This window comes from Protopterus annectens, chromosome 1.part1 (genome assembly GCF_019279795.1).
Source record: "Protopterus annectens isolate FY-2018-M chromosome 1.part1, PAN1.0, whole genome shotgun sequence".
Classification (NCBI taxonomy): Eukaryota; Metazoa; Chordata; order Ceratodontiformes; family Protopteridae; genus Protopterus; species Protopterus annectens.
In genome coordinates, this window is record NC_056726.1 from 805,279,230 (window position 1) to 805,300,996 (window position 21,767).

Sequence of the window (21,767 nt, forward strand, 5' to 3'; positions counted from 1 at the left end):
GATAAGCCAAAGGGCAGTGCAGAGAATTGATAATGGGTTGAACCTGCAATGAAACAGAGGTATCTTCTGCAACTTTGTCTGATAGGGACATGCAGGTATGCCTCCTTGAGGTCCAACGTTACCAGCCATGCTTCCTTGCCCAACATGGGAAGTAGCTGCTGTAGTGTTAGCATCTTGAATTTGGGAACCTGTAAGTAAGTGTTTAGAATTGAAAGGTCCAGAAGTCTCCAAGCATTTTCTTTTCTGGGTACTAGGAAGAGTCTTGAGTAAAATCCTTGTCCTTGCTCTTGAGTTAGTACCCTTTGAATGGCTCTCATGTCCATGAGAGCTGTAATTTGTTTTTGAGCCTCTGCCCTTTGATTTTGTGGCAGGTCTGGCATTCCTCTTTATTGGCAAGGTGTGAAAGTGGAATCTGTATCCTTGTAAAATTATGTCTAGTACCCATTTGTCCTTTGTGACCATGTGCCAGTTGTCTGGAAATAGTGCTAGCTTTCCCCCCAGGGGGGCTGACAAAAGAGTTTTGTTTGGCCAGCTGAGGTGCAAGTCATTGAGTTTGTCTTCTGGTGGGTTGAGACCTGTCTTCTCCTCCCTTCTGGGTTGGAGTGTCCCATTGGCGAGGTTTATACTGAGCTTGTGGTTGTCCTCTGCCCCTTGGGCGTCTGTATTTACCCCTCTGAGGCCTGTCAGTGGCTGAAAGGACCAATTTTTTGTTGGCCAGTTTCTGTTGAAGCAAGGGGGTTGTACTTGTAGGAAATCTTTGACTGTCTGCATAGATTTTGCCTTATCTTCCATTTTCTTTAAAACTTCTTCTGCTTTAACACCAAAAAGAACATCCTGCTGTAAGGGAGCATCTAGTAGTTTTGCTTTAACATGATCAGGCAGACTTTGTTCCTTTAACCAGGCATGCCTACGTATAACTGATCCAGTGACAGCAGCTCTGCAGGAGGCCTCTAAAGAATCAAACCCACATTGCAAGGTATGTTTCCCTACCTGCTCGGTGGCGTGCAACAAATCCTGTACTTCTTTCAGTTCAGATTGTTGTGGGAGGGTGGTTATGTTTTGTTTTAACTGAGAGATCAGAAATTGCTGATACTGAAGCATATGAAATTGACAGTTTAGAGCTCTCATAGCTAAAGTGGCTGAGGTGTAAACCTTTTTCCCCCATCTGTCTAGTGCTCTTGAATCCCTTTCAGAAGGTACTGGATTTTTAGCCATGGAAGCCTTAGCCCCTTTAGGACCCTGGGAGATAGTCTCTGGGTCAGCTACTGGGCTTTTGTAAAGAAATTTGTGGGAATCAGGTACTCTGTAGTATCTGTCAGGCTTGGCCGGAGCAGGAGGCAGAGAGTCAGGGTTGAAACTGGATTCTAAATAGGCATCATCCACAATGTCCAAAACAGGAGGGATGGCTAGAGGTCTGCGTTGGGGGAGTAAAAGGAACTCTCTGAGCCTTTTCTTGGAATCAGAGTAGAGTAATCCTGACCTTCCCAGTGAAAATGTTCCCTCATAGTGTGTAAAGTTTCCCCAAAAAAGTAATCTTCTGGAGGGGAAGCTGAGGGAATAGAGTCCTCAGCATCAGAATCTTCATAAGGAGAGAAGGAATAGTCTTGGTCCTGAGAGGAATCCGAAGAAATAGACAGTTGATCAGAGGAAGCAGATTCTTCCTCTAGTCTAGGCCTTTAGTCAGGAGGAGGCTGAGAACCCCTGATAAGAGAAATCAAATCTTCAGCCATCTTGAGCATCTGTTTCTTAGGCATAGGGCCTTGAACAGGAGACTGAAGTGAAGCCTTTTTCAGTTTGGAAGGGGTCTTCGACTTGGAAAACGTTTTGACTGTAAGAGTCGTCGGTCTGAAAACGCCGTCAGAAACCGATGGCGTTTCAGAAGCACCGACGTCCTTGGAAGGTAAATCGTCGGTAGGGCCTGAAGTAAAAGGTTGCGTCGGCCTAGTACATTCCATCAAAATAACTGTAGCAGTCTCGGTTTCTTGAACTGCGGTAGTCAGAGGCTGCGTCGGAGCCTCGCTGATAACTGGAGAACCGGAGACCGGATCAACAGAGGCCTCGGAATCGGGCTTAGGCCTGGGCTGTCGATCCTTATCCCTGCGCTTTTTGTGCACGCTGGTAGTCAGAAGCTCCGACGGCATGTTATAATTAAATTTTCTGCCAAAAAAGTGTCGTGCGAAATCAAATCGTCTTTTAATAGTACGTTTATTAAATCTAGCACAAAAACGACAAGAAGTGACACCATGGTCAGGGCCTAGGCAAGGTATGCAATAAGAATGAAAATCCTTATGAGGTATTTGCTTCCCACAAGAAATACAATTGTTAACTTTTTCTGACATCGGTCTGAGGCAAGAAAAGTTTCCCCAACTGGGTACTTAGCTTTATAGAAGGACTTCGGTCTGAAATTCAAATTCGAAAATCTCAGGAGTCGGCCAACCGGCACTTGCGAACTGCTTCTGCTTCGGGCACCGCTCCGCAAGAAAGACTGAAGAAAATGGCATTGGTTGCAATATATGTACCCCTGGCGCGCTGACGTCAGGGATGAGGCGACTGCAACAGACATCGGACCAAGACTTTGGAAATCCGGCCGACTGCGAGACCGCCTGACGACAGGATAACCCAAGTGTAATGACTGCAGCAGGGTAACACGATGAACATCAAGGTATAGCATTTCTTTAAGAAACTGCATAAACAAGCAAGCACTGGGTCACAATTCTGCCAAACACAATATTATGATGTGCATAAAAAAAAATAAAAATGATGTGCACATGAATTTGGAAAAACTATGGCCTAAATCTTGCTGATGCACCAATATATATATATATATATATATATATATATATATATATATATATATATATATATATACACACACACACACACACACACACAAGAATGGGGAGGTACTGAATCCCATTAAGCACAAAATAAGACCTTCTTTCCATCTGTAGTTATTGTCCTACTAAGTAAATGACTTCCTGGCAGTCTCAATCACCTTAGAGACCCACACCCCACCAGCAAGTGCAGCAGAATAAACAAGGGTATGTTTAAATCCAGAGCCAGTGCCAGAGGTGAAGCATGCTTACTACCCCCCTATCCAGCCTTGCGGACTGCCTTAGCTAAAATTGTAATGACTTATTGTATGGATTAGGGACCTCAAAGCTTCAAAGACCCACCATACTCAGTTATAAAGAGGTGATAAGAATGAGTTAATTTTTCTTCTTTCGACTTTGTGATCAGTAGTTGATTCAGAAGGATTAGTAGGATGGTGTAAATGAAACTGCCATGCTGAGGGAGAGAGGGTGCATTATCCACTACCTGACCTTGCTCTGCTAAAAGGGAAGGTGAGGGGAAGGACCGTGTTCTCCAAACTAGCAAACAGGTCAATCTCTCTAGAGTTCCTCACCTCTTGATGAGAATGAGGAGGCGCTGCCTTTGAATTCGGTGTTCCAGGTGAGGCATGGAGGATTCACTCAGAGGACCTAGTAGCTCATTTACCTTACTGGGTGTGTAACAGGTAAGAGAAGGATGCCACTGTCAATGTCCCAGTGCTAGATGAGTACTGCCTCTCTGCACAGTGACATACACAGCTTCATATTACCTGGTTTTAGATAACACAAAATGGGTTGATTGTCTGATTGGATGAGATAAGGCTGCAAAAGCAGCAGTGTCTCTAAGGCCTTCATAATCTGTAACACCATCCTGAGTTCTCCAGTTGATATGGGGCCAGTCTTCATGCAGCAATCACATTTTTTACACTTTACGGGATACCAAGTATGACAACAAAAGTTCCATAACTGCATGGAGGCTCTAACGCCACTACCACTTCACAGTCCACTGCAAGAACCGCATTCTCAGCAGGCATTATAATGGTACCATGAAGATCACGACAGACATCAACCCAAAGGTACAGCAAAGGCGAGAGTCAAGACTTAGCACTGCTTTTTCGCTTGGGCTAGGGCTAGGACAAAGCCATTATCCTCTTAATTCCTCCCCAAAGGCAGGAATTAATGAAACTGGAGACCGTCCAGCTCTGTCTAGAAGGACTTCTGAGCAGGCATTAGAGAAAACTTCATCCAACTTACTATGATCCCAAGGGACTGCATCCAGAGGAAAGCCCCATATCTGGAGTACAGGTATGGGAACATCAGGATACTCTTGTGATGCAAAGACTTCAGCCACCATAGCAAAGATTATGGTGAATATTCTGAATGCTGAAGAAAGTTCAAATTACAAAACTTTGTAGTGAAAGTGATGCCAACCCAAACTCAACTTCAGTTTTATTTTGTTGCTTATTTCTCAAGCCACTTTACAAATTACAACAAAGTACAGTGATATAAACAAGGAAGTGCATTAGAAAAATATAATGCAAAACCAAGATTGCATCTCAAACAAATTTAATCCAAGGATGAAACACAGAAATACAAATTTAAATGAAAGAATATAAGACATATATCCAAACTGATATTTCAAGTTCATAAAAATAATTCCAAGAGCAACTCTAATAAAAATGAAATAAATTCCCAAGGCATGAAACAAAAGTATCCAGAAAACAAAACTACTTCAATAAAGCAGTTATGATTTGAAAAATCAGCCACAGATTGTTAGTCAACCAGTTCAACCCACAATTAATGGTGACAACAATCACAGCGATGAAATTCTCCATATTCATCTGTATTATAAGTGGAAATTAATATTTTCAGCATGATAAAACTTATCAGCTTCTTGAATTGGGCTGCAAGATCAGTCAGAGAGACGTTGAAACTGCTCACAAATATCATCTGCAAAATAATCAACAGCCTCAGCAGCTCCAACCATTAAAATGCAAGACTATTCATATTGAAACAGCAGTCATGGCACCAGAATAAAAATAAATAAAAATAGTCCAGAAGCAACAAAAGCAGTAGTGCAATGGCAAGCAAACAATGGAGCTTAGAATCTTCAAACTACTGAACCACATAGAGGTTCACCATAAAACACACATCTACAGAGTCTAAAGAAAAAAAAAACATCCAGCAAAAAAAACAACATACTTGTTCCAAAGAATTAAATAAAAATAACTTTGCAATCTGTGGCCATCCTAGGCGCCACAATGGTGCACCTTGCATGAGCTACTGGCTAGATGTACAATGGGCCTTCAGACTGATTACCTGGTAGTTACCTATGAACATACACGTTGTGTTTCACTGGTTTAAGAGACTACCACTAGGCTCCAAGCTAAGGAGCCTGCTGTGTGGAACACAGATACTGGCATGCCAAAAGACATTCATTACATCCACTGACTCTCTCCAGGCCCAGTATAATGTAGAATACATATAATATGTATATACACAGTATAAAAGTAAGGGTATGATCAGTAGGGTGACCACCTGAAATTAGATGAAACAAATGTGTTGTCTGAAGTCAGTAAGTTTCGAAAGGAGATGGAAACTGAGCCATCTGGAAATGGGAAGAATCAGGAGTGAAATCCCCATCCCTCCTTTAACATTAGTTTACATTTATAGACCCTATGTCTGAACCCATCTAAACTTCATTGAAATTGACTAATCCACCAGTGAAGTCCCTTCTAAGGGGGACCCAAGAACTTAAAATTGGTAAAAGGTGATGTCTAGGACCCACGCTGATCCCTTGTGATGGTTCTCTTAGCTGGGACAATTGTGGAGAACTTTCCCCTGAAGGTAGTCTCAGACCACAGATGACACTATAGAGACCGGTCTTCAATGCTGTCAGTGGAAAATGCAACATTATGTAATGCACAAAGGCCTTCCTTGTATGACACTAAGGTTTTTTCCACTTTGAGAAATAGTTGGATCTACCAGAGAAAGAGGTGGAATGTGCATTAGAATGTTCTTTAAAGCCACTCAAGAGAGAAGACAGCCTACTACTTCTTCAGGAGATCACAAGCAAACACTATGGCAGGCTAGCCAAAGAAACTACCCATTAAATGACAAGAGTATTCTGCTTTTGAGCTTGTGCTTCAGGGATGGCAATCTCAGATATGTCATCATGTGGGAGTACTCACCTGAACTTTTGACTCTAAGCACAATTAAAAGTATAACAGGACACACAGTATCTCAATATGAAGGTACAAACAGGGTGCTGTGAGGGTCCTCCTCAAGCCATGTCTTTAGAAGGTCATTAAGCTTCTCCAGTGCTTATTGTCAATAGGAGGGCCTGCAACTGGGAAGTGAGATGAGTCATTTGGTGCCTTGAGCTCCACCAACAAGCTAGAGAATCAAATCTGCTTGCAACATCTGTTCAAAGTTCATAAATCCTTGTCTGGTAGCAGTGGCAGAAATACTGCTGCCTTGGACACCTATGCTGCAGTGAAGAGATCACAGAGGAGTCCTCAGTGGGATGCTTTACAGAGCTTATCTGCCTGCACAGGCAGCATCTTGTGAAAACAACATCTGCCTTTTGGGGGGCTGACGGGGTGGAATCAGGATGCCTCCAAGTTGCTGTTACAGTATCCATGACTGACTCCAAGAATGGGGGGGGGGGTGACCATTACCTCTTCAAGCTTCTTCCCCGGAAACGCTTAAAGATAAAGGGACAGAACCAGAGGCAAGTCTAAGCTGTTCATCATCTGCTCAAGGGCATCCATAAAGGAGAGGTCACCTACAAGAGATATGGAAGGTGGTGAAACTGTTAATATTTGTCTTGGAGACCATGTCTACAGGATTCTCAATGGATTGTGTGTTCACGGAATACCATAATACCCAACTACCCAGAGGCATGAGGTTCACCAGGGGTGAGCATCTAACAGACAGGTGATCAGAAAATGACTACAGAAGCTGGGGTGCTAGCAAAAAAACAGTTGTGTGTGGGAAGAAGCAAGGGCAAAGACTGGCATGGGTTTCAAAAAGTACTCCTTAGTGATGCACTCCTGTACTCAAGATTTAAGCCCACTACACTTCAAACATATGTCTGGTACTGACGGCTTGAGATGTCAGCCCTATTCTAAGGCAGACATGGATTCTCTTTAAGCAGGGTCTGCTGTCCTGCACAGGCCTGTGGGGGCACGTCCTAGGAGTAGCCCTAATAATTAACTGAATGACACAATAGGCCAGTGTCTGGGATAAAGTCAGCCCATCCAGGGCTCCAGTTGATCATTATGAAGATAGGGCACTTACAGAATTTTAGAATATACCCTTCCCAGGGTGGAAGCCAAATGTGCACTTCCCCCAACCCCAATATCCTCCTCTGATGCTCAGGCTGGATGTGAGGAGGAACTGGCTGAACAAAGAAGTTATAAGAGGGATTGGGTCGGGACCTGGCCTCAGAGTATCACCACATGGATAAGCACACAAACATGGGTCTGGTACTGTAAGGAAAACCCATCCATGTGTTTGTCTCAATCTCAAGAGTTTTCAACTACCCATCTTTATGAAGTGGGCTAGTAATACTTCCGACCTCTGATGCCTAGTAGACAGGCTGAACCTCTCTCACTTATGGCACTTAAACGTCATGCACTTCTGAGACAATACTAACAATGCTACTGCCAGTCCTGGTTGTTATCTAACAGACACCTACTAAGATGCTTAAGCATAAAATGCATAACTTTACAAACAAGAATAAAAATACAAATGCCAAAATCACATAGGGGCATCAAGAATGAGCAAGCTTACAGGTATCGTATTACATTTCAGATGGCATCTCTGTGGTATTTTCTGAAATTTTGCCAAATTCTGAATGAAGTAAATACCAACCTGGTAGATATCTGTCAACTACTTCAAATTAACAAGCTTTTTCCTGTGTATTCCAGGGTTTGATTCCCTCAGTCTTCCTTTGCCTACTGTGTAACTTTGCACCAATCACTTAGCCAGACAGTGCTACTGGTGAATCTAAAAACAGTCAGTTGGGGTCAGTGCTCTACACCTGGTTAACAAAGAAATCTAGGACCAATCAAATAACATGCACAATGTTAGGTCACCCATTAGCTGAATAACCTTCAGTTGTGGGAGATGAATTACAGATTGGTCAAGCAGCCAATCCCCAGTTCGAGTTGCATTTCATCATGGCTTGGGAGAGGAAACTGAAACCAGAGAAAGCCCACAGTGGACCAAGACCCAAACACACAAAAGTCAATACAGAGATAAAACAATTATCTTTAGCTATGAATTCATCTTTGTAAAGTGACCCATTTTCTTTAGAACCATTGCTCGTACTCTTAGACAGACACACACCCACAAACACACACACACACACACACACACACACACACACACACACACACACACATGATGTCTGATTAATAAGACTGCTAGCTGTAACAACTTACCAGCCCAACAGCTGCCTTATGTACAGGCGAGATGGAGAGATCTGCACATTTCACTTCCCACACCTGGACTGTATCAAACCAGTGATCAGGTTCTGATGAACTGTCCCAGCGATAGTATGCCCGAGGCTTCTCAATCAGATGATCCTTCAATAAAAAAACAATACATATATAGGCAAAGGCTGATGCAAGACCTGATGGAAGAGTGTAGCAACAAAGCAGATAAACTTTCTTCACTTTTTCATATGAAACAATCACAATGGTCATTCTGTGGTTGTGATTCAACACAGTCAAAACAGAAAAAGATGGGTTAATCAGGAATATAAACAAATGGTACTAGCAGCAAATTCTGGAGACAAAATAGCCAGTACGTCGAAAAATGTAACAAACATAATTGACTCATGTTTATCTTTTACATGTTAACCAGGTCAATGGTTTGACATCATACTCTTTTCAACCATGACTTGGCTCATGAGGCAACCAGTGAAAAACAGAATACAGCAATCAAATAACACAGTAGAACGTGATATAATTATGCACAGACAATACTGAAACAACAGTACAACCGAGTTATAAGATGACACACATGGAGATGCTTAATGAACATTGGTTAATGGTCACATTGGCAAAATGTCTCAGTGACAGAAAAAATCAATGGATGACAGAGCAAAACAATGAAAGAATAGTTGTGTAAGAACTTACCATAACCATAGATGTCCTCTTCCATGCTGCAGTATTCATAACCTTAAGGAGGTGCTGCCTGCAGCACCAGACAGCCGCCCAGTATACCAAAGTTTTAGAAGCAGGGGTATGTGTGCCATTGCATGCAAGGGCCATAAACTGACGTTGGCTGTATATGTGACTTCTGCACGTACCCAACTCAGAAACTGGCTGCCGCATACAGAGAGAGACCCCAGGAGCAGGAGGAAAGACCCCAAGCTTAAGTTCCCCAGGCACACCAAAACAGTGCAATAAATATGTCCAAAAAAAAGAGGGAGTGGGTGGGATTGAATACTGCAACATGTAAGAGAAAGACATCTATGGTTATGTTAAGTTCTTACACAACTATTCTATGTCCTTCTATTCTCATGATGTAGTATTCATAACCTTAAGGAGAGTACCACAGCTCTCTAGGACGTTGCATGGGAGGTAGGTGGGGGAGCAGAATCAATGGGACTCTGCAGGATAGACTTAGCAAACCCTGCTCTAGCCCTGGAGATCAGATCCCATTTATAATGCTTGGTAAAGGTATGTATAGAAGACCACGTTGCAGCCTATCAACACCCTTGAAGAAAGCTGCTGAGGAGGAAGCTGCTCTGGTGGAATGGGCCTTGAGAGGTGAACTCAGTTGTTTTCCATGAAAGGAATAGCAAAAGGCAACTGTATGTTTAGACACTGCCTTGCCAAGGGCTCTGGGATGGAAGGAGACAAAAAGCTGGTCAGACTGTCTGACTGGTTTTGTCTTATGCAAGTAGAACTTCAGTTGCCTATGAACATCCAGGGAATGCAAAGCCCCTTCTGAGGAGTTCTGTGGCTTGAGGTAAGACAGGTAGATTAATGGTCTGGTTTAGGGAAATTTCATTAACTACTTTAGGCAATGAATGCAGGGTTAGTTCTGAGACAAACCCTATCCTGATAAAAAATAAGATAGGGAGGAGAGGCCAAAAGGGCTTGGATCTCAGAGACTCTCCTGGCAGAAGTAAGGGCCATTAACAAAACTGTTTTTCATATACAGAATTTGAGGGAGGATGAGTGGACTGTCTCAAAAGGGGCAAATGTAAGCTTTTCCGGCACAAAGTTAAAGTCCCAAGGAGGAGGAACAGGCTTACGAGGAGGTCTTATGTGATGGACCCCTTTTAGGAACAACTTGACTTCTAACGTGGAAGCTACAGATGGAGTCAAGGAAAACCAAGCAGAAATAGCAGAGAGGTGTACTTTTAATGAGGAGTAGGTCAGCCCCAAATGTAGTAACTCACACAGGTAGGAAAGGACCAGTGGAACAGAAACTAGAAATGGGTCCCGTTTTCTCTTGAGGCAACAATGGGAGAATCTTTTCCACTTTAATAGTTTCTCCTGGTACTTGGTTTCCTGGCCTCCTGCAGGACATTGAGTACGTCCTCTGAGTAGAGGTACCTAAAGGGGATCAGAACTCTATCACCCACGGTGTCAGTTTGAGATTGAGTAGGTGGGGGTGAATAAGGGATCCCCTGTCTTATTTGAGTAGGTCGAAGCAGTGAGGTAACCTGTGGTGATTGCCCTGGGCTAAAAGGTAGGGTAGGGGAATCCAATGCTGTCTTGGCCAGAAGGGAGTGACCAGCAGGATTTTTGGTTTGTCCTTCTGTATTTTCAGGAGGACTTTGTGAATCAGAGGAAATGGAGGGAAGCCATAAAGGAACATTCCCTCCCATGAAAAGGAGAAGGCGTCCACCCTCCATGCTTGTGGATGGGGAAGCCTTGTGCAAAGGAGGTGCATCTGTTTGTTCTGGGAGAAGGCAAACAGATCTGCCTGAGGAATAACCCACCTGTGAATTAGGTCCTGAAATATCTCCCTGTGAAGCATCCATTCATGGGAGAGTGTTAAGGTTCTGCTCAGGGTGTCTAACATCCCACTTTCTTCTGATGGGATGTAAACTGCCTGCAAGTGAATTTGAAGTGCTGCTGCCAGGGACCATATCTGTATAGCCAAGACTGCAGAGGGAGTAAGATTTTGTTCTTCCTTGCTTGTTTATATACCACAGGACTGTCATGTTGTCTATGATGACCTTCAACGTATCTGGCAGAAGGATCTCTTCAAAAGGCCTGCATAGCTAAGGATAGGGCCTTTAGCTCTTTTAGGTTGATGTGGTCCTTCCTTTCTTGAATGGACCACTCCCCCTGAACTTTGTGCTGGTTGTAGACATGGTGTAGAGTGGCTCTCCAACTTAAATCTGACACGTCTATGTACAGATGCTACTTGGGTGGAGGGATCTGCAAGGGTACCCCTTGACTGAGGGTAATGGTGGCAATCTACCAGGAGAGTTCCCTTTTTAAACAGGGAAAAAGAGGAAGTTTGTTTCTAAGGAATGAGAGTGCTGGCTCCAAGAGTTTCTCAAGACCCACTGAAACTTCCTCATGTGCATCCTGGTTACGCTGGAGGACTCCTCCTCCTTAGACAGTACCCGAGGAACAACTGGTGGGCCTGCCTGGGGATCTGGGTCTGACGAACCTGAAAGGCTTTGAACAGAGTCTGGGAGAAGTAACACAAATGAAGGCAAAAGGCAAACCGATCCACTCCCAAGTATTTATTTAGTGCTTTTGTATATAATATGCAAATATCCTCAGAATAAAAGACTTAAAAACTTGAACCATCGTGGCCAACTCATTTATATACGCACTAAAAATCATGTGATAAAACTTGCCTCAGTGTGAAACCAGCATTTAAAGATATATTACATCTGCAGTTAGTAACACATGCATTTTCATATGCATTCATTGCATATTTCCACACTGCTAAACTACACAAACACATACTTACATATAATATTGCTAAGATAATGTATGCCCCATGAACATAATTATACCTAGATAGCAAACTTAGCTTTCAAAGTCATCTCTAGTCAAAAAAGGCATCTATATATTAGAGCATAATGAAATCCACTTAGCTCAATTTGGTGCAATAAGGCTGAAAAAGAGATAATTGTAACTGCAAACTGGTTATTTATATGAGTATTTGTCAAAAATGCCCATGTTTTTACATAGGTAAGACAAAAAACAGCTATAAAACCAGAATATATCAACATCAATACATCAGTAAAAAGACTCTAAGAATGCCTTAGCTGAACATATAATCCAACTTGCAGACCATCATTTTAAATGTTATTATAGATCATGTTGATATAGGTGAAAGAGGGGGTCCCTATAGATGATTTTTTGGAATTTAAGGAACTCAAATGGCAACTGCAAACCAACGCAACAAGTTATCCAGGACCAAATGGTGTGGTTTCTATCAGTCCTGTTTTGAGACCGAAAGCTAAGATTGCTATCTATGTATAATTATGTTCATGGGGCATACACTGTTTTAAAGTCAGCATTTTTGTACATTATACATGTTGTAGATAGCATTATAGCTAGAGTCACATATGCATTTACTTATTTACATATATAAGAATTTATTGAGTAGAGGCATTTTTAGTTATCTTAGCAATATTATAAGTAAATATGTGTTTGTGTAGCTTAGTAATGAATGTATATAAAAATGCATGTGTTACTAACTGCAGATGTAATATATCTTTAAATGCTGGTTTCAAACTGAGGCAAGTTTTATCACATGATTTTTAGTGCATATACAAATGAGTTGGCCATGATAGTTCATGTTTTTAAGTTTTTATTCTGAGGAAGTTTGTATTTTATAAACGAAACTGCTAAATAAATACTTGGGAGAGGATCAGTTTGCCTTTTGCCTTCATTTGTGTTACTTCTACAGTTTGTGTGTGTCATGGGAGTTTTGAGGAGAGTCTGGGAGAAGGTCTCCCAGGGTGGATTAGGGTCTTTTCAACTGTGCTTCTCCTTTTGCTTCCTTTTTAAAGGAGTGGAGGGAGCAGAAGTGAGCCTAGCAGCTGACGTTATAGTGGATGACAAGGCTGAAGTAGAAGCAGGGCCCTCCGAAGCCATGAACTGTGGTTTTCCCCTCACCATCAGGTTCTGATGGTTGAAAAACCTCAGCGGACGTACTCTGGGAATCTGCAGAACCAGCTTCCATTTTGCTTCCTGGTTGCTGCGCAATACAGGACACCCAGAGCGATCCTGGGCTGATACTCACCTCGAGGATCTCACCGGACAACTAGGCACATCTTGGGTGTCAGGCCTAACTTTCTTGGTGGCTCCTCGGCGGGACCTGCTCCACCTTCCATTCTGGATGCCAAATGTCAGAGGCACTGATTTTCTAAATAAAGTTTTAAAGCTGCCAAATGGCTTCTAAGGGTTTTCAGAACTAAGGATTGGCAGATGTTACAGGCTTTGCAATCATGTGCCTCCCCCCAGACAAAATAAACACTACTCGTGTGTGTCCTTATATGGGATTTGCCTACCAAAGCACACTATCCCTTAGTAGAAGACATGTACGTCTGAAAAAAGGCAAAGAAACAAAGAAAAATCCCACAAGGGTACTTATCTCAGTGCAGACAGCCGGAAACCATAATCGAAAATCGGATGGCCGATGTCGAGCAAACGCCGGATTTCTGAACTGGCGGTCGGACATCTGAATCTCGCTGTGGTAGAAAAGTTCTGAGTTGAGTACGTGCTGATGACCAGATGTCCCGGTGCTGCAGGCAGCAACTCCCTAAGGTTATGAATACTGCAACATGGGAATAGGACATTCTTTGTTTATCCAGTATACTAGCTAACCAATACAAGTGCTACAAAAGCCACATTAACCAACAGGGAAACAAACAGGTAGACAAAGGCATTAATATTGAGAGTAGGAGTGTAAGTACCAACTGTCAAGATAGACTAGCAGAAAAACAGACAGTGTAAGTACTAGCTAGAAAATTCCAATATTAACATACTAGAACATTTACTGCTTTCTGTGATGATCCACAAAACTGTGTCTGGCAATTGGCAATAACATATGGTCTCATTAACATGAAAGGACACCCAAAGGGTTTTAGGAATATTTCCATGCACAACATCTGCTATACTGCATAAGATGCTTTCTCTTTCACTATACATTTAGAGAAGTTGGTGATTTGATACACACACACACATACATACATATTTATATATATATATATATATATATATATATATATATATATATATATATATATAAAATGTGACTACTACTCGCACACCTAAACAGCCGAAGATCAAATCGATCCAAGTGCAAACAAATGTACTTCTGGCAGACAGCAACTTCAACCCTCTTCAGGCAGTGAAAGACTGACTTAATGCTCTTCCACACTACAGTTAACATGGGCTTTCAGATTCATACTTTGGTTCCAATACTCTTAACACATTTTATGAATTTATTTAGAACTGTAGGTGGAAGGTATAAAACTAAATAAAATACTAAGTAAAGCATGCATCAAACTGGTACATTTACCAAGAAAGAGAGCAAAACAGCAGTAACCAAGCATTACCAGGAAAAGCTATATTAATAAAAAACAGTACATAACATTTTTATATTACTGTCGCAACTGTCTCTCAGGGGTTGCTTTCCTAGTTTGTATGCAACTACCGTATTAGCACTGTTACATGGACTACCTAGAGTTCGTCCACTGCATGCAAGTATCTGCCTTGCAAACAGTGAGCAGTTATATATTGTGTTATTTTATTGTATGTAGTGAATTGCCCTGATAAACGAACAGTCTTATGCTGCACAAGGTCTCTTTATACCTTTGTCTGTAGAACTAGTGTAAAAACAGCATAACCGTGGTCTGTACAGTGTCTGTGTGTTTGCCTTGGATGCATTTGGCTTATTCTGCCCTATGGCTTGTTTTAAAATGGTTCCTTATGCCTAAAATAGTTAAGCATAGCTGTAGTTTAAAATTAGCAGAGTATTCTTTGAGTCGCAAGAATGACACCATTATGAGCAGTCATTGTTAATGTAGTTGTAAAAATGGCATACCTAGCTAAAAAGCTGGTCGCCTCAATACTGAAGACCTACTAGATTAACGTGTACTGCAACAGTTTTACTTCTCTCTACTTAATACCTTATATGTTGATTGAATCCTTCAGTTTAACCCTCATTAATTACTGTGCCTTATCCTCTCTTCTTCCTAATGGCTATTACTCTGTCCTCTACACATAGCCCAGTGCTCTGTTACTGCCTGCAACTGAAGCTGGACACTACTAGAACTACAGTCGCATGCAAATTGCCTTCAGCATCTCTCTCCTTACAGTGCTTATAAGTGAGTAAAAAAGTAGGTTGGTTGTATTATTAGCTGTTTCACTAGTCTGGCTGCACGTTGCTAAGCTCAGCAGCAAGGTACACCCCCCCCCCCCCCATCTCTAGGTCATCAGCCTAATTTAATACAGTTTTTTCCCCTCAGTACCTCCACTATTTTCTGCTTAACACAATAAATTAGTTTTTTCTTAGCCATTTGAATTAAACAAACCTACTCTGTGACCTTAAGCTAGTTACAATACCTAACACAGACTACCCTACATTGCCCATTTCCCTCCATACATAATATTTATAGCATTTGTTTACTGGGAAAGTCCACTGGACCTTTAAGAGCCCATTTTCAGTGGAGGCCAGAGGAGAAAAGCTCCATATTAATTACATACAATGACATGTTAACACACAAAACAGTATGTCGAAAGGTAGTAGTACAATCAGTGTAATAACAGAATACTTTCAAATAACACCTAAATAGAATACTTTCAAATAACACCTAAATAGAATACTTTCAAATAGCACCTAAGTATCATTGTAAATACAGAATTTACTTAAAAAAAATTAAGTTAGCTTCAGGGTGAGAGTAGAATGGAGAAAGGGTGAGAGTAGCAGGAGACAGATAGGCTACGGGAGGGAATAGTCAAGCCAGAGTGACAGGAGTAGGTATATTAAAGAAGAGGGGACGAAAAGCAATAATTAAATGAAGTCAGGTTTTGAGGTTTGAATATCTTACTGATTGTTTTTTAAGTGCCGCTTACCTCCTGGGTCTGCTCAACCCGCTTCGCTTGGAATCGCTCCACTCCCCTACTCTACCCCCATACTGTATAAACCCCACCCCCTAACACACCTGCATCCAGTCACACTGCGTCTTTCTCACTACATCACTACACCACTCCCATATTAGCCTTCTAGCAATCATACCTCCCTAACCCCTGCAATATATCATTCAAAGCTAACTACAGCAACACTCTCTTCATTAATAAACATGATCTAGCTACATATTTCTTCACAATCTGATGTACTTGCATTACTTCATACCATAATCTACCAGACACACCACCTCATCATGCCACTGCAACCACATATACCATGTCATCTTTACCCATCACTCCCCTCCATCACCCCATCTCTCCTACACACTAACATGTATCCTCATAGCCTAAAACCTATTCTATCTTCACACTATAAGAAGAAACTATCCACTAAGTATGACAAGTATGTAGTTAACCTTGTAAGAACCAAAGTGGAAACAGCATCCAGATTAAGTCTCAGTGGAGACGTACATCCTAACCCCAACCCATCTGATAACAAAATCCATATTTCTAACAATAATCTACCTCAACACTTTCCTGCTTCCCAGTAAAGCTAATGACCTGATCATACTCGAAACGAATGTTAGAAGCATTTGCAAAAAAGTCCATGACCTGCATGCTACACTTTCTTTATATTCACCGGACTTAGTATTATTAACTGAAACTTGGCTTAAACCAGACATTTCTAACAATGAAATTCTAGCTCCAGGTTACACTATTCTGCGTAAGGATCGCATTACTAAAAAAGAAGGAGGAGTAGCTTTACTATTTAAAAAAATCAGCTAAACGTAGAAACCCTAGACATACTAACACCTTTCATAGGTTCATAGGTTTATACTAGGCTATCTGCCCTAAGGCATTTATAAGCCTAGCCCAAATTATTGTGGCTTACGCCACCCCTTATATGAAAAAATACTGTGCCCATTAGTTTGTTGTGCCTCTGTCCAGCAGTGACCCAGAGATGATTCCCGGGGTAAACCTACGATCTCCCATCCACAGGTCTAGATTTCTCTTGAACAGAGTCAGCGAGGTGCTCTGCCTCACATGGACCGGGATTTTATTCCACAGCATAGGGAGTCTCTGAGTGATAAATCTATCCCTCCAGCACGTCCTATTTATATCCGTGCTAAGGTTTAAGTCGCTTGCTCTAGTGGTTTTGGTGGATTTGGATTTTTGAGGTGGAGCATGTCCATTAATTCGGGTTGGACATGGCCTTGTATGTCAGGCACATGTCACCTCTGAGCAGGCGGTATGCGACTGAATAGAGCTGGAGTTTCTTCAATCTGGCAGCATATGACAGATTTTGGAGTCCCTTTATCCTTTTGGTGAGGAACTTTTGGGGTCTCTCCAATTGCTGCAGATGTCGGGTGAGATACATCCCGAATGGGGCATTGTACTCTATCATTGGTCTGATAAGTGAAGAGTACAGGGAACAATGACCTCACTAGATCTCGATGTGAATCCCTTCATGATCAGGTGGGCAATGTAGAAGGTCTTTCTAACCACTTTAGCAATGTGAGTGTCAAAGAAAGGCCACTGTCAACCTGGGTCCCCAGGTCCCTGATAACCTCTTCTGTGCTTAGTGGATTGCCACCTATATGGTAGCTTGGGGTTACCTTGTTTTTCCCGAAGGGTATGACTATACATTTTTGGCGTTTAACTTCAGGCCATGGCTCTGGCACCAGCTATCTGTTTCCGTGAGTCCCTTCTGAAGGATATCAGTGTCCGATGCACTTTCCACTATGGCCCAGTTTGCAGTCATCTGCAAACTTTGTCAGCCAAAGTCCTCCCATGTTGGCCTGTACTTCTGAGAAGTAGATGCCAAACAATAGGGGCCAAGGACCGAGCCCTGTGGGACACCACTTGTGACCGGCTTGGAGTCTGACACAGCGCCAGCAACTCTAACCCTGTGGGTTCTGTCCTTAAGCCAGTTTGCAACCCATCTTGTGACATATGGGTTTACATTTAAGCTGGTAAGTTTTTCTACAATACCGAGTGGGGTATTGTGTCGAAAGCCTTTGCAAGGTCAAGGTAGGCTGTATGGACTGCCTTTCCTCATCAATGGCCTTGGTGACTATTTGAAGAAGTCGACCAAGTTCAAAAGGCATGATCTTCCCTTGACAAAGCCAAACTGGGTCGGGTCCAATGTCTGCAAGTCCCTATATCTTTGTTTATGAGCTCCATTATGATCCTCTCCATAGCTTTGCAGACTAGACTTGTTAAGCTTATGGGCGGTAATTACCAGGGTCCGTGAGGCCACCTTTGTGGAGTGGGACCACAGTTGCCGTCGCCACTCCTTGGGCACGTATCCTGTGGTAAGGCTGAGATTAAACAGCTGCCTTATGTGCGGGTTTAATTCCTCATTTAGCTCGTGTAGCACACATCCGGGGACACCATCCGGTCCCATTGATGCTGTGTTTTAGCTTTAGAGAGAGCAGCTTGCACCGGGGCATTGGAGATGTGCGGGGGGCTACACCGGGCTGGGATAGTTATCTTTCCTTTAGGGGAGAGGGGTGAAGTTTGCACTGAACCTGTCTGCCAGTATGTTGGCAATGTCTGTGGGTTCAGTGATTTTTGTATCATTTTGGACTAATTCTGAGCATATCTGTGAGTTTCCACCCAGGTTCCTAACATAGCTGAAAAAGGCCTTATGATTGTCCTTTGAATCCATGGCAATTTTTCTCTCAAAATTGGCCTTAGTTGATTTTATGAGTGCTCGTATTTTTTACTAATAATGATCAGGGTGACTTCCCTTTTATGGATTTTGTTCTATCATGTAATAGCTTTCTCCTCTTATTGTAAAGTTTGTTAATGGCTGGGGTCCACCAGACTGGACGTTTGCCCTTTGTGGAAAGAGTCTTGGTTTTATTTGGGATTGCCTGATCCATGCAGTCCTGGAGGTGTTCATAGAAGGCATTTGTAAGGGCTTCCGCAGCTTGGGTTGTGGTTTCCTCTGACTCAGGGGCCTTGAAGGATACCACACCAGTCTTGAGTAGTGTGAAGTTTGCTTTAGAGAAGTTCTTCACTATGGTCTTTTGTTTGGGGTGGGGCGGGATGTGGATTTCCAGTGAGATTAGTTTATGATCAGATCTCACCAATGAGGGATATACTTCGGTGTGGAGCATTTTGTCCCCATGTTTGTGACAATGAGATCTAGTATATTTTCTCCTCTCGTGGGAACAGTGACTAGCTGTTCCATGGCATTTGAATTTATGAACTCCAGGAACCGTTGGGCTAGAAAGTTAGGGCTTGAGTAATGTTCCCAGTCTATATTCGGGTAGTTGAAGTCACCCAATATGATGGTGTTTGGAGATACATTTATACCCTCCAGTGTCTTCAGGAAGGCTGTGTGGGGTTCCTGAGTTTGAGAGGGTGGCCTGTAGCATGCTACAATTTGTAGAGCAGTTTTGCCTATTGTTAGTTGCACCTGGATGGGTTCCGAAGCTTCATGCGTTGCCACCAACCTGGAGGTGTGAGTATCCTTTATGAATATGGATACACCCCCTCCTTTTGTGGAGTGGTCCGGGTTTTGGGGCCGGAACGCATGATATGAGGTAAAACCTAATAGTGCCGGGGTGCTCTCAGGAGCCTTGAACCAGGTTTCAGTTACAGCACAGACATCGATGTTCTCCATACTGAGAAGGGCCTCGAGTGCGTGCATTTTGAGATTTAGACTTCTGGCATTGAGCAGCATTACCCTCAATTTCTTCCCATTTTTGTTTTCTAGGGTGGTAGGTTTAGAATTTGAGCCTTGCCTAAAAAGGCACTATGGGGTGGCAAGAGCCTTAGCCAATATCCGGAATCCCAGGGTGACAGGTGCAAGCCGTCCCTTGCGAAGCAGCGTGGCTTGTCAAGCATGTCATCCCAGGCAGACAGACACTGGATCCCCTTTGAATGACACCAGACATTAAGCCAATTGTTAAAGCTGATCATCTTGTCTCTATATTGTGGCATCATTCTTGGTGAAGGAAGGATACTGCTCAGGGTTAGGGTCATACCTGCCTGGGCTACATAATCAGAGAGCTCCTCTATGTCTCTTTTCATGCAGTCCAGGGAGGTGCGTCTCAGGTCGTTCACACCAGCATGGACAATGACTGTGTCATATTTGTACTTGCTGTGGAGTGACCCGAGTGCTTGTGTTATGTGGCGGATTCTAGCGCCCGATAGGCAGCTTACTGTGACCCTCTCCTTGTTCAGCCTGGTGAGTGGGACGTCAGTGTGTCTGACTATGGAGTCACCTATGACAAGTATGTTTGGTGTTGTATTTGGCCTTAAGGGCTGTGACTGCTTTGCACACTGCTTTTGTGGTTTATGTGTTGCTTGTGGGGTGTCTTGAGGTAGCAGTTGTTTGGGTGTCTGCTTTGGAGGCCTCTGCTGTTTATTACTCAGAGCCTCCGAGTATGTCTTTGTGTGTTTATGTGTTTGATTCAGTGGAGTGGTAGCATTATGTGAGGCTGGTTTTGTGGTGTGTGTAGTTGCCTTCTCCTCCTGTCTGGTCTTGCCAGTCCTGAGTTGAGAGAGCTCAGCCTCCAGTTTGGCTAAATAGCTGCATCTCTCGCAAGTATTTGTGTTATGTGGGAGGAGGAGAGGGTTGTCTGTGTACATGAGGCAGTTATAACATTGCCTCAAGATTCCCAGATTCACCAGCTGGACCGGAGGAGATTGACAACTGACCTTTGGACATGCTAGAATAATATTGGGAAATCCTTAATTGAAAACAAGGGCCAGTGGGGAGTGAGGGTGTAGTGCTTTTAATTTTTAGTGCTGACTTATATAATTGCTTTAGTGAGCAAGTGCCAGGTAACTTGAGTGCAATGTGATACAAGTAACTAAATGCAAAAGCGGCAAACAGTAACTTTCTTTCAAGTGAAACAAGGAAATAAGTACAGTAAGCAATGCAGATATCACTAGTGATCCACAGAAGCTGAGAAGTTGCGTATTAGGTGAATTAGCTTCCAGGAAATAACAAGCAAACAAACAACAAGTATATAAACAAAGCTAGATTCAGTAGGCCTGGATCTAGTCTATGCTAGAGCAAACAAGGTGAACCAATTTCAGTAAGATACAGTTCAAATATTCAGGCACTATAAACCTTTAACCAGAAAATTCCCAGCTCAGAAGGGCAGAGTCCAGCCTCTTCTCCCACAAGAGTGCAGTCCACGAACCTTCTTAATGTAAAATAACTGGCCTGAAGCCCAAGTGCCTAAACCAGAACTAATACACTTGGACACTGGGCTCTCAATCAGCAGTTCCCAACTTAGAAGGATGAAAGCTACCTGTCCTGCCACCACAGTGCTTGCCACAAACCTTCCTAATGTAAAACAACTGGTCTGAAGCCCAAGTGCTTAATCCAAAAGACTTGAATGATAGCTACACTTTAATCAAGTTACAACCAAGCAGTAATAAATACCATTGAATACTTTAGAGAATGTCTGGATTAGTGCTCAAGTTACACAAACAAAGCTAGATCCAGCAGGCCCGAATCCAGTCTATGCCACAGCAAACAAGGCGCACCAACTTCAGTAAGAAACAGTTCAGATATGCATGCACTATAAGCCTTTAACCAGAAATTCCCAGCTCAGAAGGGCAGAGTCCAGCCTCTCCTCCCACAAGAGTGCAGACCACGAACCCTCTTAATGTAAAATAACTGGCTTGAAAGCCCAAGTGCTTAAACCAGAATTAATACACTTTTAGAATAACAGACACTGAGCCCTCAATCAGCAGTTCTCAACCTAGAAGGATGTAAGCTACCTGTTCTGCCACAACAGTGCAGACCACAAACCTCTCAGTGCAAAACAAC

At 42.7% G+C, this 21,767-nt stretch overlaps 1 protein-coding gene across 1 annotated transcript in view; it reads right to left on the minus strand.

Moving 5' to 3' along the window:
• The window catches only part of LIG1 (DNA ligase 1), a gene marked incomplete in the record, with an annotated part of 1,422,011 nt that overhangs the window by 57,968 nt on the left and 1,342,276 nt on the right, over window positions 1-21,767 (minus strand). Inside the window, 1 exon segment of the mRNA XM_044078332.1 lies at window positions 8,282-8,425. Within this exon segment, the coding sequence (XP_043934267.1) occupies window positions 8,282-8,425 (144 nt within the window).